The following is an 18663-nucleotide window of genomic DNA, read 5'->3' as shown; positions in this document are numbered from 1 at the left end:
GCAGTGGCGTCTTATAGACTGATGATGAATGGTACTGCGATAGATCTATCTAAGTCTCAATGAAAGGAACAGGTGCTCTGACACTCAATAATCTTTGGAACCGCCACAAATAATGTGCGTAACTAAACAATATATCAATTGCCTACATTGTAGTCAGATCGGTAGCGGCTGTCGTACCGTTAGGTGGCTTATATTGTCTAGCTAATATGAAACTTGGTAAGTTTTTTGTTATTTTATCTTTATACACCAAATTACCTAATTAACATGCATTAAGAAGCTTGAAATGGAAAACTGGATTACTTTGTATGCATCAAAAAGTCCTAAATGCGCACTAAAATATGTTGTGCTCTTCTCAGTGTGTCCCTTTTTTGAGGGTGGAAAATCAACCAATGACTTATCTCGCCTTAAGGGAAGCGAGAGAGTGTCAGACATTTACTGACTACAAACCACCCCGTTCCTTGTCCGCAGCTCCGAATCGAGCATCAGCCTTACTTGGCCCCATCTGCATATCCCTACGGAGCTAATTTTTGTATATTAATTTATTAAAATTCTGTTACAGCAATATTCCTGTTAATAATCCAACTAGGATATATTTTAGCGAAAACCATAAACAGCTTACCATGTAAAAACCATTCCGAAACCCTGCAAATATCAAGAAACAACGAAAAAATAACTACAGCACCTGAAAATATTGACACTAACTCAGAAGACGTGTTTGAAAGAACTCCCGTATTGTATGCTAACGATAGGTACCTTGGAAACTTGCCAAAATACACCACAAACTTCAATGAAATGCAATCAAGACGATACCTATCAAACAATCACCCAGACAATCTATCTAAATGGCCCACAAATTTAAATAAAATTGAAAATAAGAAAGTAAATTTACCACCAGTTACTTATCAAGCGATTGATCCGAAAAACATATTCGTATATGGATTATATCCACCAAAATTTAATAAACATGGTTTAAGAAATAATGAGGCAAATAATACTAAAGCTAATAAAACAGATTACAATAATGACTTAAATAAACATGGAGATACTGACAGAGAAATAAAGAATGATGATAACCAATCTAATGACACACAGAGTGAATTTAGAACCACCAATTTTAGAACAGATGTGACGAACATAAGAGAATTGAGACAGCATCTCTTAGATCATTTACTAGACTACTTCCTAAACATAATTATGGAAGAAAAGAACCACAATATTACAAGAAAAAAGAATAGCAAAGATGTTATGAAAGTGGAAAAGAAATTGAGGAATTATTACGGTCCACAAACAGATGTGTTAGTACTTGATGATGAAATTGATGACTATTCTGATATTGGATATGATGATAATAATTATCGACGGAAAAACGATGATGAAACTCAGGTTGTATTAACTAAAAATGATTATGTAGATGAGAAGAATATTACTGATAAAGAATCTATAGAAACACAGAGAAATGAGACTGAAATTGACATTACTGAAAATGATCAGTTGCTATGGCAACCAACAAACAAAGATCAGGTGTATATAGATGAGATCAGTAACAAAACTATCATGATTCCTATAATAGAAGATTATGATGATAGTTCAGAAATTGCTGCTCCTGTGAAACGGAAAGATTCTGAAAATAACGATACGATTATTGAAATAACGGAAGATTCAAACACTAATTTAGACAATATAACTACAACTACGGATAAATATGACGTTTTACAGGAAATAAAACCAAATAACGTGTCAGAAAATGTGACTGACGATTATATATACGCAAATGATGATGAAGAAAGCACAGAGAAGCTTTTCTTTGAAGATTTTCCAGATTCTGATGATTATTCGTCAATTGAAAATGATACTTCTGCTTCTGCTACTGATAAAATTGAAAATATTACCGTTTCTACTACTGACGGACAAGAAAACATTGAAAGACCAGCTAGAAGAACGCTGAATGACGATTCAGGGCAAAATTCAGATGAAAAAAATAGCAAAACTAGAAAAAGTGGGGCAAAAATGCCTCCATTTAGGTCTAGAAAACACGAATTGAATGAAAAAATTGTTATTGTAACTTCACCGGATAGCAGCGAAGAGGAATTAGCTATAAAAGTTAACAATAAACAATTTAAAACGAAGAAATCTCGTAAATTGGGCAAAAAACAGAAGAAAAGAACTTGCAGAAAGAGTTTTGTTCTGAACTTAAATATAAAACTTATTTGATTATACTTAATACTGTTTTTTTCTTTACCTATTTAATTTTGGTGCGGTTCATATCTGCCGGAACATGCGTCGCGTATCATCGGTCGCGTAACGCCAGAACAGACAAATGTATAGAAACACAATTGACCGTTCACACTCGACCGATGATACGTCAGTACGACCGATGATACGCTCCACGTATTTTACGTCAGATATGAACCGACCCTCAATTTGAACACTGAGTAACTAGGCTGTGTTCAAATATTTGAACACAGCCTAGTTACTCAGTGCTGGGAGTCTCGACATTAATAACGACCCGATTCTGTCGTTAAGTCGTAAATATTCTTGTAACGAAGTTTTAACCTTACTAAGTAGGAACCGAACTAAAAATCTATTTCCAGCGTAGAATGCTTAGATTACAGTGAGAACTTTACCTATTACTTTCTTAATTTTTTTTTTTAAATCTTAGAATGGATAATTTCTAAGATTTTGTCTTTTGGATGGGCACTTGAAACATCAGAGGTGTTACAAGTGCGTGGCCGGCCTTTTGGGGGTTAGGAATTTAAGGGTTGGGAAGATTGGGAAGGCGGATAATTTTATTGAGCCTCCGGTAACCTCACTCACACAACGAAACACAACGCAAGCAATTTCCCTAACGAAACTAATTTCACGTCGGTTTTCGGTGAGGCCGTGGTAGCACTCCGGTCGAGTCGGCCCAGCAGTGTCGAAGCATGGCTCTCCCACACAATATAAAAACGTTCACCTTTTTTCAAGAATAACAACACTATTAATATTTAAAACATCACTTTTTATTTAAATCAAACAAATGATCGTTAATCATCAACCGTTTATCGTCAATCCATTTGTGCGTGCTTGTAAACTCCGCACTGACTCGCTCCGTGCGCAACGAAACTTCGAACTTCTCATTATCAGCACTGACTGAGTCATCGGATGCTGATTTAAGTGTATCTTCTGGGTGGTAAGGGTTGCTCAGTAAGTTTGACCAGGTTATGACGCTCACTGTCCTCGCTGTGGCTGGGAACGCTGTTGTGGATACTGAAACTGAAATATTTTGGTTTTGAATAAACTGTCTTCTTTTAGGTTTCAGGGGAAAACCTCTTTCCATCATCGAACTACTAGACACTCGGCAAAGCATCACCGCTTCATGGTAGATATCCCACCCACTCGTACGAAGCGCTTCGCTTCAATAGCTTCCTTGTGCGAACTGCTAGGGAGTAGAATTATATTCTGGAGTCTATGTTACCTGATGGGTATATATATAACCTGAGTGTCTTCAAGGTCCGAGTGGCCGTCGTAGGCCGAATTATTGCTTACCTAAATCAAGTATCAAATATCAAAGGGAAATCATCCAGTATCTTCTTCCACCTTGGGCGAGGCGAGAGCGAGTGTCGGACTTACATACTAAAAACCACCCCGTTCCTACTCCTGCTTTTCGAGCCGCAGCCCCGGGTACATCAACTTATTGTTTGCCGGTATATAAGACACAACAGAGACACAGATTGTGTCTCGCGAAGATCTGTGTTCCGACACACTTGCGCTAATGAGAAAAAATAAAAAGGAAAATAATACCTAAAAAAAAGCAACGTCACGCCTTTTATCCCCTAAGGGGTAGGCAGAGGTGCACATTACGGCATGTAATGCCGCTATACAATGTACATCCACTTTTCACCATTTGTGTTATAAGTCCCATGTAATAGGGGGTGAGCCTATTGCCATATACTTGACACGTATTAGAAAAAAACACGCACATATAGAAAATAATATGATGTATTATTTACTTACACACACAAAGTATCAAGGCAATGTACATAAACATTATGACTCAAATAAACGGGTTTTTGTTGCATCACACTATTTTTAATAGCTGCTATAAAACTCTGAAACGGTTCTGTACCTATATATTTATGGTATAAGCTGGTAAATGAGCAGACGGATCACCTGATGGTAAGCAATCGCCGCCGCCCACGGGTACCCTAAACACCAGTGGCGTTACAAGAGCTTTACTGGCCTTTTAGGGGTTAGGAATTTGAGAATTGGTGGGGATTTGCCAATCCGTATTGAGCAAGCGTGGTGATGAATGCTCCTTATGAGAAGCCTTTGGTTAGCAATAGTTACGTTTAGGCTGTTAGTGATGATGATAATGGGAATTTGGTAAAGAGCCATCGGACCACCACAGACGGGGCCCAGTAGGGCTGATGCCTAATCCGGAGCTGCGGACTACCTAGCGGGTTTACCGGGGCTCCGGCTCGACAGGCAGGAGTAGGAACGGGGTGGTTTTTAGTCAGTAAGAGTCTGACACTCCCTCTCGCCTTGCCCAAGGCGGGAGAAGTCATTGGAAGATTTTCTCCCTCAAAAAAAAAAAAAGTAATATGCACTAGGTGTGTATGTAACAGAACTCTACAATTTCAAATAATTTCTGACATTTTACGACAATATTTATTTACATCGACGTAGTAAAGGCGCAGTTTGATAAGATGTGGTTCAAATAACATGGCAATTTCTATTACTCTCCTAACTTTAAGTAAGTCCTATTTAAGTTACCTAAGTACACAAAACAACTGACAGTTGATGAACAGGTCTCCAGCTAGGTGGAATGACGACATCGTCAGAATTCCAGGGAACTATCACGTTCACTGTGGATCACCCATAATCGGTACGCCGCGGGACTTCCAGCTAGTGCAGACGCGAAATGTGAGAACCTTCCGCCGCTGCGGGACTTGACAGGACATTATAGTATTGGCAGGCTCAAAAGGCCCGCCACGCACTGTCTGAAAGTTTATGGAAGGCATACATTTTTTTTACCGCAGCGAAGGTGCTATTGGATGCATGTCGTGACCAAAATGGGGATGTTTTTGGCAATAGTGGACGTTTTGTGACTAATACAATGATGATCTGAACGTATCGTCTGTACAGTCCACGCTACCATCAGTTGACTGGACAATCTCTATACTACAAGAGTCACTATTTACATGTTACCATTAGCTCATGACGATACCTAAGTACGTATCGCCTGACCAGTTTACACTACCATCAGTTGACTGGACAATCTCCATGAGTCACACTTTACCTCAAACCATCCACGCCTTAACTACCTTACCTCTAACTAAGAATAATTATTTTAAATTATTTTACAGGTTTATTATTAATAACAAGAGTCAGCATTACCAAAACTATAAACCAACCAACAGAATACTCGTCACAAGAGAAACCAATGTCGAATAATTACAAGCCCAAAGAAGTAGAAATAAAGACAGAATCGATAGACAACAATATAGCAGACAGCGACGCTTTAGATAAAGCATTAGACAAAATGCTAGCTAACAAAAAGCTTATAGTTAAATATAAACATAAAAACCCTAAAAATGATGAAATTAAGGTCATACATGCAGTTGATATAATGCACAGTAATGACAGCATAACACCTATAAATGATTGTGCATCTGTAAACGATAGTCCAGATCGCATTACAAAAGAAACTGCTGAAAAAGGTAATGATATAAATACAGTTGATAAACAAGGCATGAAAATTAAACATATAGATCTATCAAGTGGAAACGATTATGAGAATGGTACTCCAGAATCTAAAGATATACCTGAATTATTAATGGAGATATTGAAGGAAAAGGTTAGGAAAGAACCTGTTTTGCGTAATGAATTTGTGTTGAAGAATAAAAATGTTCACCCACATCGCTTCATTGTAGAAAAACCTCAGTCACATGAAGAAACTGTCTGCAAAAAAGTTTCACATGGACGGAAATACAAAAACGTACCAACAAACGCAGAATTAACTGATTATGAAGATAACAATTACGAAAAAAGTTAAACGATTATTATAAAACTCAACTGCAAGAGCGGAGAGTAGTTAACCAAGTTGCACCATCTATAAGTGTTGAAGACTCGCTTTCAACAGAAAATTATTCTTTTAAAAAGAAAGGAGAAGCAAAAACCAAAGAACCAAGAACATTTAAAACAAAGGATAGAAAAAAACATAAAAGGAATAAGCGTGCCCATAAACAGAAGAAGAAAAATAAAATTGAGAAAGAAATAACTCGAACTAAACGTAGTAAAACAAAAAACATACTCAGAAACAGGGATAATAACTTGCAATCACTCAGTTCACATAAACCAGATGTTTTAGACACAATCGAAATTAAAATAGCCAATCCGATACCTGGTAGGAAACGTCCAAAGAAAGAAAAGCATCACGCAGAGAAATACAATGATCCCTATGGAAGAATGACAAATTACGAAGAAATTGAAAGCACTACTCGCAAACCTAAAGTTAAAAAAATACACTCATCTTCAAATATAGCAAGTTCTAAAGTAAAAAAGCACAAAGATGAAGTAAAAGTTGAAACAAGTAAAGTTCAATCTAAAAATAAAGATTATCATGAATCGTCTGGTATAGCCAAAAGCATATCCTGGGATAGCTCAGAAGACATAGATCCAGAAGATTTAACGCGCACAAATCATGAGAAGAAAGACCTAAATTCCTATGAAGAACTATTGAGAGAGAATGAGATAAAAAAACACCCGCAACTACCATTTTACATTTCAACTCCTAAAGCGACTACACTCAAAAAGAAATACACAAAGAAAGATCTGAATACAAATTCAAAAGTGTATCATAAAATACTAATGGTAGAAAATACAACTACAAAAATAGAAAAATCACCTTTAAGACATAAAGAGGAATTGCAAAAACATTATAAGATCGATATGAATGCGACACTCCAACAGCTAGCTTCATCAACAATGTTAGATATGTTGACTGAGAAAATAGCTGCGCAAATGTTAGAGAAATTGCAAAAACGGCTTGAACAACATGGATTAAGAGCGCTTGGCTTAACCGAACAAGAGAATGATTCGGTAGAACACATTGAAATTCTATTCAGTAATGATGGCAATATGCAGATTGTCAGTAATAGGAAGGATGATTTAAATCCTAATGTAAATGGGACTATGTTTTATTTTGATGCCAAACGGAGAATGTATCCTGGTGTTTATTAAGGAGGGCTAGTCAAATACTTACGTTGTTATTATTATAATTAAGTTGAATTCAATAAAATGTTTTTTAATGTAAAATTAGTTTTTTTTTGATAGGCAAAGGAGCCGACGGGTCACCTGGGGCCTTAGTCTGCTATTACAATTGTGTCAGAATGGTCGATCACTGATCAGTGCGAGCTATGTAGGTTGTATAGCTCCGTCCCTCTCGCACTGCTCAGTAAGGCCCCTGATGATAAGCGATCACCGCGAGCACCGACTGTGGATATTCGTAAGATCAAAAGACTTATAAGTGGAATAGCTACGGTGGTGCCATCTGGCTTGGTCGCCATTTAATAAGTAGTAAGTAGTTTGTTCAGTGGGTTTCATTGGTCGGTCAATATTGAGATCGCACGGGAGTTGCAAAAGATTCAATATCAATCGAAGTATTCAGTAATTATTATTCTTGTAAGATTATTATACTTTAAGTTAAATTAATTTAAATTAATTTGGCTGAGAACGGTCTGCCTACTGCATGCAACGCCCAACGCAGTGGCAACGCGTATGAGATTAGAAAATGATGATGGAAGATCAAACTCGAGATATTATGAATACTAATTGTTCAATTATTAAAACAAAAGACAAATTAACATTTAGAAGTTTTACGTGTGCGGCCAACTAATTTCACGCACGTACGATACACACAAAAAAGTAAACATAAACAACATGATCAATCTCTCAAAACTGTCAAACCGAATGAATGACATTTACATATTTCATTCATTCACAGTAGTGCGTATCGCGCAACCTTGCGCTGTTTTGTTATGATAATAAAAAGCCGGAAAACTTAATAATGTTATTATTTTATTGTGTTTCGTTTCAGTTCTAGTCATTTTCTGGATAACTGACCAATACAGTAAGTATGGATCTTTCTAATAAGTTAAATTTCATACATAATTTCTCATAGTCACGTAGTTACATATAGGTATGTTATTACTTATTAGAAACTTTGCAATTTTATTTCTAAGTCATCTTATAAGATTCTTATTAGATTTATATTTATTCTTGCTTGAAATTTCCCACTCCATATTATTGTCGAAAAATTTTGTCAAAATAATTACAATAACGATTGTATTATTGAAGTTTATTCAAGTGCATCCATCGATCGATAATTTGCAGTTCGATAAAATACATGAAAATATATTGATTTTGAGTTATAAATGGCGGAAATAAATTATCATCATAATATTATATAGCTATGTATTAGAGTGCGAATGTTAAAAGTTTGTGATCTGTTGATATTTTTATCAAAATTAATATTGTTGTAAAATCCGCGACGCGACACGCTCATATTCCTTTGACGTTCAGCTTTTAATATCTGAGTCCTATTCTAGTTATACCACTATAGATTATGAAAACCCAGTGAGGAACTGCAAAAAAAAACTTATTGGCTTTATGTTCTACTTGATTCAGCTGTTGTTTGCCCTTAAACAGAAATTAAAATAAAAAATACTAATTTTTTTTGTCATAATCTGTATATGGATTTCTTTTAACAAAAAATGTAATAAGAACCTATAAGATATATTTACAATTGGAGTTTACCCAAAACTTCCAATCCAATGCTAATAATATCCTCAAAATGTAATAGCAGGTTCCCGGGCTCCGGCTAAAAGCAGGAGAAGGAACGGGGTGGTTTTTAGTCAGTAAGAGTTTTATACTCATGTTTGTCTGTTTGTTTAAAAAATATTATGATGTTCAGATTTCTTGCTAGGTCTGGGGTTTATGTGAAACAGATGAGTTTAGTTTTATTATTATTTATTAGTAGAAAAAGCATGCGTAATTTTACAGCTTAAGCTATTACTTAAGCCGAAAGTGTTTCAAAATCAAAAGAGACTTTGTTCATACTGTATGTTTAACCTGGGTGTATTGAAGGTCCAAGTGAATAGGTTGCTTATGGGCAGACATGCTCCATTGTAGGCCGCATAACTACTTACCACCAGGCGACATAGGGGCCAAACATCATCCCATCAAATAAAAAAAAAAAAATGATAATAATGAATGATGGTCAAGTTTATTTTTACTTATTCTTTTTCAGAAAACCATGAATATCTCTACAGGAAATGTATCTTACACCATACCGTTAGAAGAACTGGACTTATCACATCTGCAGAAATACATGGAAAGGTCAAATGATGGGCCGGTGAAACTCTGGTCTAATACACAGTTGAACGGAGACTCGGAGTATTGTCAAGTCAAAATTGTATCTAAAGAAGTCATGGGGAAACCTGAGAGATCTTATGAGGTGAAGATTGTGTCTAAGGAAGCTATAGGGAACCCTCATAAATCTTGTGAGTAGATGTTTATAATATTTTTTTAAGCTTAAGCGAAAGCTCAATGCTTTGCTATCATTATTTAAGTTGTAGTAATATAAAGCTAATGTTATTGTGCCCTAGCGATTGATTTTAGTTATAATTGTAACAATATGCTCAGATAGGTGTCAAGGAAATCTTGATTTTTTGTAAAACAAAGATATCATCACTAACTTACCGAACTGTGGTAACAAAAATGGATGGAGTGGATGAATAAACTAATTCCATTAAACATTTCAATCATTAATGAATAAAAAATCTTCTATTTATATTCATTAGTAATGATATTGAATGATAACTATGGCTAAATTGTTTACAAATTAAAAATACCTCAAAAGAAATAAAAACTAAAATAAAGAAAGATTAAAAAAATATAAAAATTATTAATTACATACTTTATTATTCATTACTAAATGCATATTTTTTTGTATTTAAAAATATTGAATTTAGCAATTAAAATGGTAGTAATAAATTGCTAAAATCATAAATCAATATACATATTATTATATTGTTTGCAAAAATAATAGAAACCATACTATTATAATATTAAAAAATAGTACTTATACTATTTTGTACTACTGCCTCGTTAGCTGAGTGGTCGCAAGTGCGACTGCTGGGCAAGGGGTCTTGGGTTCGATTCCCGGGTCGGGCAAAGTATTACTGGATTTTTTTTGGTATTTCAAAAATTTCTCAGTTATAGCACGGAGTATGAAAATGTACCCGGTATATGGCAATAGGCTCACCACATGGGAGTTACAACATGAATTGTGAAAAGTGGGTGTACATTGTACAGTGGCATAACGTGCCGTAATGTGCACCTCTGCCCTTCGGAGATAACAGGCGTGATGATAATGATAATATTTTGTACTATTTTACTATTATACACTATACTTACTATTATTTAACAGTATGTAAAGTCAACGTCAAAGTCAAAATTATTTATTTCAAATAGACCTGGAAGGCACTTTTGAACGTCAAAGCAGTAGTAGTATGTAGTATATAGTATAAGTATTATTATACAATTATTGAAACTAATAATTGTGTGGTGATAATAATCACCTCAAATAAAACCCTAGAACATAACTTAAATCTGACCAATTAACATTATTTTTCCTCCATTCCAGCATCCACACAGACATACCTCTGCTCCCTATGCAACATCCAAGTGCCAATCAGATGCCACATAGCCCACAAGCGGAGCACACAACACAACACATATAGAAACATATGCAACACCGTCCTACAAAGAGTGAAAAATGAAATCAACACAGAAAATATCACAAGTACGGAGAAACTACTCGATACTGAGTATTACTGCGATGTATGTTGTAAAATAATACAAATTGCTGATAAATTACACCACGAAACGTCAAAAGAACACTTAAATTCTATGGAGAACTTCGTTATATTGAATAAATTTAATAATTTATTCAGTTTTAGTGATAATGATGATGAGGATGATAATTATGTTACTGACAGCGATGACGATTATAATGCTGATAGTGAGAGAGTGGAGATAGTTCATGGTACCAATGATGATGGCATTACAAAAACAATTGGGATAGTTCAAGGTGGTAATGATGATGCCATTACAAAAGCAATTGAGGTAGGTCATGATACCAATGATGATGCCATTACAAAAACAGTGGGGATAGTTCATAGTAACAATGATGATAGCATTACAAAGTTTAATAACGATAATGATTGTAACGGAGATGCAATTACTTATATTGTTTGTCATAATGATGATGATGAAACGACAGGTAATAAAATAAATAATGACTGCAACGGAGAGATAACGGATAAAGATAACAGCAGAGACTCAAATGTATTTGAACAAGTAATTAATAGTAATAAATTTTATGAACGAGAATCGCCTAAATGTATTGAAAATAACACACCTAAAGTTGCTGAAGTTAAAATTGATATTGACTGTCAAAATTTTGATGTAGGAAATAAAACGAATGGCGTTTCTGCTGACAATAAACTTGATATTGACTGTCAAAATGGTGATCTAGAAATTAAAACTAATGGCGTTTCTGCTGACAATAAACTTGATATTGACTGTCAAAATGGTGATCTAGAAATTAAAACTAATGGTGTTTCTGCTGATAATAAAATTGATATTGACTGTCAAAATGTTGATTTAAGAAATGAAAGTAACAGTGTTTCTGGTGATCAGTCGCCAAATGAGTTTCTGAAAGGAATTAAAAAGACTGCAGACAAAATAGATGATCATAACACTAAAACATCAAACCAACCAATTTCTCTGAAACAGAAATTTATTGATTTCAAAAAATATTTAGAACAAACTACAACAAACACAACTTTTAAAACAGAAAATCAGGAAAATGATCTTCAAAAAACTCCAAGCGCAATCAATAACACAGAATTACACACAGAATTGAACAATAAAACTGAAAATCAAAGTCAAAATCAACAACAAAAATTCATCGCAGCAACAACTACTAACCAATTAACTGATATACAACAGTTAGATGTCAGAATTTCACCTGAAACAATGAATTTTGACAGTTATTTAAAGAAAATAACGAACAAATACAATTTGAATCCCAAAATTGACACGGACGGCGACTATGTGGTATTGGAAAACATTAAAAATGTCAAATTCAAAGTTTTACAGCAAAATTTTCATAGCTACAAAGTGATTTGTAGTAAGATCTATTGCCAACTTTGCAAGTTTTGGATCCAGGATTTTGCAACGGATCTCAATTCGCATGAAATGTCTGAGAGGCATGTCAAATTGGTACTCTTGCCCGCGAATGAGAATTTTTTTAGAGAGGTAAGATTTTTATTATTATGTTATCGGTTTACTCACGTAACTGTTTGACAAGGAGCTTGATTAGCTTCAAGCCATGCTCGAGGCTTATATTCATGAGCAGCATTTCGCAACAATAACCGCGTCGTGTCGCGAATGTCGCTCATGAATATGAGCCTCTAGCATGGCTTGAAACTAGTCGAGTTCTCATACTAGAGTTTTCTCTTGTGTCAAGTTAAAAAAAACCTAATAGGATTTTTCCCATTTTAATGTTCTTATTAGATAGAGGTCGCTGCTATATTTATATGTATAGGAAAGTTTATCAGGTCTGGGACTCTAGGTGTCACGTATATATGAACTTGTATGTTTGTAAACGCACCCAAGACGTAGAAGAAAATTCTAGTGTGGGGAAACATTAAAAAAAATAATATTTTTTATGGTAGGTATAAGCCGGTAAACGAGCATACGGATCACCTGATGCTAAGCAATCGCCGCCGCCCATGGACAAACACACTAATATCATTATAAATGTGAAAGTTTGTCTGTAGTTTTTTAGTTAACTTTACCATCTCAATTTCAGCTCACATCTCTAAACCCAAGCCACGAGCGACAGCCGGGCCACTGCATCGTATGCAACGAAGCAGTATTACTCGACTCTCAATACCACATTACTAGTGCAAGACACAAATACACTACTAACAAAGCTATCATAGAAACACCAAAGAACTTATCCCCAACCAATGTTCTATGTCTATCTTGTAATGTACATGTCCCATTTCCAAATTACGTACAACATTTAAACTCAAGAAGGCATGTCAAAACCACTCGTGTTCAAAACCATATATTCAAGAAAGATACAGATTTATACACTTGTAATCTATGTGAGGTTGTATTAGATGCGAATTCTATAAAACAGCATATGAATGAAAAGGGGCATGTTGATAAAATGGAACAAATGTCTTCAGAGAGAGAGTTTTGTAAAACATATGGATTAAAATTCGATACTTCTCTCGAAGGTAAGTATAGGAAGTTTTATACAGACACTACTATTAAAAAAAACGATGTCAACTTAAAGGATATTGATTTAGAATATGATTCGGACGATAGTTTAAAGGTCCAAGATTATAAAACTCATTTAAAAGTATTAGGTAAAAATAAAACGGTTTGCACGCTATGCAAAATTGATTTAAAGAAGAAAGAAAAAGCAATTACTAAGCACATGACAAGCAAGAGACATATAGAATTAGACAAAATGCTGCTCTACAATTTATTTGTAAAATATTGTAATGATAGTAAAAGAATTAAGTGCGAAATATGTCCCATAGAACTACCAAATAAGAATAAAATAATTATCGATCATATGGAAAGTGAACTACACAAGATGTATGAAAAAACACTATTTGACTTTCATCGCATTACAAAATACGATCGCCGGTATTCATGTAGCTACTGCAATGAACACATGGTTGATGTATTAGCACACATCTATGGCAAAGACCACATACTTAAGTTACAAAATAAGAATAAAATTAATAGGGATGATATGCTTAGGTATTTATACAATGATCGTGAAGTCAATCCTAGGGTCCTAATTTATGAAAGGCTATACGACAATTTTCTAACACACAATTCTGTGTCTAAATGTGATGACAATAGTTACCACTGTGAACTGTGTAATAAGTATTTCAATCGGACTAATGAGATTATCCATATTTTGGGCAGGCAGCATTTTACTAATCTTTATAAAATACCACCTAAAAAGGATAAAAGTAATTATGAAACAGATGTGAGTAAAATGTATCGAGCGATAAACAAAAAAGCGTATTTAGAGATGAATAATTGAAAATAATAATGATATAAAAGCGATGTTTCTCGTTAGCGATATAGAAGCGAACGCGAAGCGGTGCGGTGACACGCGAATACAACGCGATGCGGTGTGACGGCGGCTATGTCCTACGTGCATGTGAATCGTTTCGTTTTGTTTCTGTTTCCGACATTATAAACAAACACGTGACGGCACCGCGTCCAGTTCGCGCGACAATATCAAGCCAATTGATCGCGTTATATCGCCGCATCCCACGTGCGGTTGGTGACGTAGGCCACGTCAATACATTTTGACAGTTTATTGTTATCGCCCCGCGCCGCATCACGTCTAGATTGATTGGAACAAAAAAAATAAACCGGGCAAGCTAAACAAAGCTGTACAATAAGTTCGTAAAACATCTTAAAAAGAGAATAATCATAACGATTTCTAAAGTATATTACTCGATAGTTACGCCATCTATACTCTTTTTATGACGTATGGCAACTTATGTAAAAAATCAAACTGTTGTATGAAAAATTGTGTTTAAATATAATTTGATAAGTGATCTTTTATTTAAATATAAGGTGTTCTAAAAGTATCTGCCACTGGCTTAATGGGAGGTAGTGTTGTGTTCGAAGATTACTATAGTGAATTTTTAATTATGAGTATTTATTTTTTGTCATAAAAAAATCTAAGTATGATTTTTTTATGGAAGAGCTATCTCTTTCACTGTCTCTGTCGCATCGTGCGTGTTTGTGAACCACTTTATGCAGAGTAGAGTCAATGTTTATTTAACTTCTTTATGTTCTCAAATTGAATTAACTGGTCCGGGGCACGAAATTTCTTCACTAATGTAATCTTCAAACACAACACTACCTCCCATTAAAGCCGTGGCAGATAATTTTAGAACACTGTTTACATATTGTTGTTAGCGCGGTCTACTCGTACGATTATGGTATCTCGAAATATGGCTCTAAATAGATATCTATACCTATGTTAAATAATATAATCATTAGAATTAGACGATGGATCTCTGAGAGATCTTAAATTAATTGATGATAATACTAGAAAGCATGATGCACGAGATTCTATGAAATCTGGTCCCACCTTGCAATACCTATGTGTTTTCCTAGTATCCACACTACATGTATAAAGCACAAATGCAATTATGACAGGAAAATAGCATTACTTGTCTACTGATAAAACTACCATATTTAATAAAGAATAACTCTGAACGGACTAAGATTTGGAACTTGGCGCCATAGTAACTTTTATACAGCTACAAATTACCTATCCAATGATGTAACATACATAGCTATTGGAAGTGGGACCAGAATTTGCATTGTCCTTTAGATTTAAGATGAATGTTTTTATCTGGTCTATTCTAGTCATACCATACCGATAAACTTAAACGCAAAAAGACGTAGCCACTAGCATTTTTATCATTTTAAAGATCCATTTATAACTCCTGTTTGTCGAGCCGGAGCCCCGGTAAACCCGCTAGGTAGTCCGCAGCTCCGGATCTGTGGTGGTCTGATGGCTCTTTGAGACGTGGGCGACGCGTCGTACGCACGGGTTAGGTTCTGTTTGGGCTGCGAGCTACCCCTTGCTCGTCGTCCGCAGACACGCACTTACGGTGGTCGGAGATCGTCACGCCCGGAGTGTCCCTCGCGTCGGCTGTGGCGTGAAGAGGTTCGTTTCCACACGCGCCCCGCCTTCTCCATAGCTAACATGACTGCTTCGCAGTAGGAGACGGCATCCCAGTCCCCCTCGCTCCCGCACCATGGCCTGAACGAAAGCCGGACGCGAGAGGTCGCCGTATTTTTCATTTATAAAAGAAATGAAAAAGAAGAATCGCTAGTAGTTCCGTTTCTTTGCTCCTAAGTAAATGTATTATTCTGTAGTTCCGTGTCTTTGCTCCCAAATGTATTAATCTGTAGTCATTTTTAAACAATTTACAATATCCAAGATATTATGTTTAAGCTAATTATTGTACCTAATAGCCATGAATACAGGTTATAAACGAAACGCCTAAAACGGGTGATGGTAAAAAATTAGTTGTATTTAAAAAAATAATAATAAGGAATTCAATATTTATTTTTTGTAATAAGAGTTGTAATCAACTGCTTAGGGCTGATGTTGCATGAAACACTAAAACAAAAACGATTAGAATTATGAAAACAAAAAAGCTTTGTAGCGTTCTGTTTACACCTTGTATAAAGTCACACATGTATTTTGAAGTGTAGTAGAGGCATTACTCAGTCAGTCAGTTAGTAGAAGATATAGTATTTCCCATCTCGGATTCAATTCACGGAGTACACATTACATACTTTGAAATTATTATTTAGTCACTAGTTTCTAGTCACTAGAGTATAAAATTGTGTATACCAGTAGATATTTCTTTCTAATGTTTTTCTTATAAATGGTGTAACGATGTTATTATTTTTCCATTGCGCTGGTAATTATGTCGCTTTTTATCGTAAATTAGAAGGTTCTAGTGATGCATATAATTATGTACAGTATGTTAATTAACAGAGGGCGATCCTATCCTTAAACTCGTTTATCTATATCATTAATAGATTAAAATAAAAATATCAGCATAGAAAAAAAGCAATGAATTGCAACGTTGCCTTCCTTCAACTACACGTGCACAGAGTGTTTCTTTTACGTATCGATTTAAAATGTTTGTTGAATATTTTAATATTAAAAACAAAATTGTTTTGTTTTTGAATGCTAATATTTTTTAGCATGTATGGATGCTATACTGTTGCGGGTTAACAGGAAGACCCTCTGTTAGTTAACATACTGTATATCGATAACGAATGCAAATATTCGTTACATCACTAGTACCTACCTATTATGTTCTCTAGTTGATAAAGATAGCCTGTATTTTTATCGTGTATATGTAGTGTATAATATTATGTAAATCATTTATTTTTATTTGTAAAATAATTATTTTGTTAATAAAGTCATTTGATGTCATACTCTATAGTTTTATTTTTTCCTTGGTAGCAACCGAGTCTCCAATACTATATGTTGTCGACTATACCGCCAATGTCATGTGTAGTTTCTCCTGTCAACGGAAAAGAGTAGAGGGCGTTAGTGTCGCACAACGTTAACTGTACATGTGCGATTTTAAAACTATATTTTAGAACAAAAATACAATCCCCAGAATCACACATTCTGTCATTGGTCACTTATGGTTAAAATACCTAAACCTCACTCAAATTCTAGACGCTCTAATGCAGACCATTGGCACGCAGCACATTATAGCACATATTTTGGCCACGTCATTGATCACAAAATCTGTCTTATGCCTGTCGCTATTTTCAGATATTAATTAATAACATTAAAGATTCACTGCCTCATTGGTCGAGTGGTCATTGAGCGACTGCCGGACAAGGGGTTTCGGGTTCGATTCCCGGGTCGGGATAAGTATTACTGGGTTGTTTTCGGTTTTTCCAAAATTTCTCAGCAGTAGCACGGCATCTGGAATTGTGCTCAGTATATGGCAATAGACTCAACCCCTATTACATGGGACTTATAACACAAAATGGTGGAAAGTGGGTGTATAGCGGCATTACGTGCCGTAATGTGCACCTCTGCCTACCCCTTCGGGGGGGAAAAAAAAGGCGTGACGTTGTTTTTAAAAGATTCATAGTTCCACAAATGGCTCCAGTTCCGAATGATACCGAAATAAAACCCCAAAACATATACGTAAGGTATTTATTATCGTCACCAACGCACTCTCGGCTTGAACTCGTCGCTGAGCGCGACTCTCTTGATGCTCTCGTACCCGAGGATGATGCTGAATGAGAAGCAGGCTGACTGCAGCAGCCGCGCTGACAGACCCTTGAAGTACAGTCCTACTAGACCCTCCTCTGCCCAACTCAACCATATTCCAGGGAATCGAGTGACCAAATGCCCGTGCCAGTACCATAAGACCTTTGAGTGAGCATGAAGCTCCAAGCTGAGTCATTATATTTGTACATAATATATGCAATGCAACGAAAAATTCTATAATGGTCGCATATTCTGTGATGATCATTAATACAGTCTTTAATGTCCATGCAGTGTTTAGTAAAATGAAATAGACAATCTGTAAATAGTATGTACGCCATTCTGTAATTATCTTTGACAGTCTGTAATCAAAGCTAAGTCGCTCTGTAAAATTCATGTCAATCTGTAAAACCGAAATAAAACCCAAAACATATACGTAAGGTATTTATTATCGTCACCAACGCACTCTCGGCTTGAACTCGTCGCTGAGCGCGACTCTCTTGATGCTCTCGTACCCGAGGATGATGCTGAATGAGAAGCAGGCTGACTGCAGCAGCCGCGCTGACAGACCCTTGAAGTACAGGCCTACTAGACCCTCCTCTGCCCAACTCAACCATATTCCAGGGAATCAAGTGACCCAATGCTCGTGCCACTTTTTTTTTTTTTTTTTTTTTTTTATGGAATAGGAGGCAAACGAGCAAACGAGTCACCTGATGGTAAGCGATCAGCGCCGCCCA

At 35.7% G+C, this 18663-nt stretch overlaps 3 protein-coding genes and 1 long non-coding RNA gene across 4 annotated transcripts; 3 read left to right on the top strand and 1 right to left on the bottom strand.

Annotated features, from left to right (window-relative positions):
• Positions 1-163: 163 nt before the first annotated feature.
• LOC126911792 (repetitive organellar protein-like) lies at positions 164-2211 on the top strand. The gene is made up of 2 exons (XM_050700647.1): positions 164-216; positions 560-2211. Exons 1-2 carry the CDS (start codon positions 207-209, stop codon positions 2209-2211), a joined length of 1662 nt encoding a protein of 553 aa, XP_050556604.1. The 5' UTR covers positions 164-206.
• A 766-nt stretch (positions 2212-2977) lies between these two features.
• Positions 2978-4194, bottom strand: LOC126911863 (uncharacterized). The gene is made up of 2 exons (XR_007706345.1): positions 3994-4194; positions 2978-3252 (listed from the first exon to the last, which is right to left on the bottom strand). It is a non-coding gene; the product is annotated as an uncharacterized LOC126911863 (long non-coding RNA).
• Positions 4195-4231: 37 nt separating this feature from the next.
• On the top strand, positions 4232-6034 carry LOC126911828 (uncharacterized). Its single transcript, XM_050700781.1, has 2 exons — positions 4232-4732; positions 5346-6034. Exons 1-2 carry the CDS (start codon positions 4702-4704, stop codon positions 6032-6034), a joined length of 720 nt encoding a protein of 239 aa, XP_050556738.1. The 5' UTR covers positions 4232-4701.
• Positions 6035-7987: 1953 nt separating this feature from the next.
• LOC126911803 (protein PFC0760c-like) lies at positions 7988-17199 on the top strand. Its single transcript, XM_050700675.1, has 4 exons — positions 7988-8110; positions 9290-9542; positions 10688-12366; positions 12923-17199. The coding sequence occupies exons 2-4, from the start codon at positions 9296-9298 to the stop codon at positions 14183-14185; spliced, it is 3189 nt and encodes a 1062-aa protein (XP_050556632.1). The 5' UTR covers positions 7988-8110; positions 9290-9295; the 3' UTR covers positions 14186-17199.
• The last annotated feature ends 1464 nt before the right edge of the window (positions 17200-18663 follow it).

This window comes from Spodoptera frugiperda, chromosome 19 (genome assembly GCF_023101765.2).
Source record: "Spodoptera frugiperda isolate SF20-4 chromosome 19, AGI-APGP_CSIRO_Sfru_2.0, whole genome shotgun sequence".
Classification (NCBI taxonomy): Eukaryota; Metazoa; Arthropoda; class Insecta; order Lepidoptera; family Noctuidae; genus Spodoptera; species Spodoptera frugiperda.
Note: the sequence above shows the minus strand (reverse complement) of the source record. Positions and strands in the feature narration are given on the sequence as shown.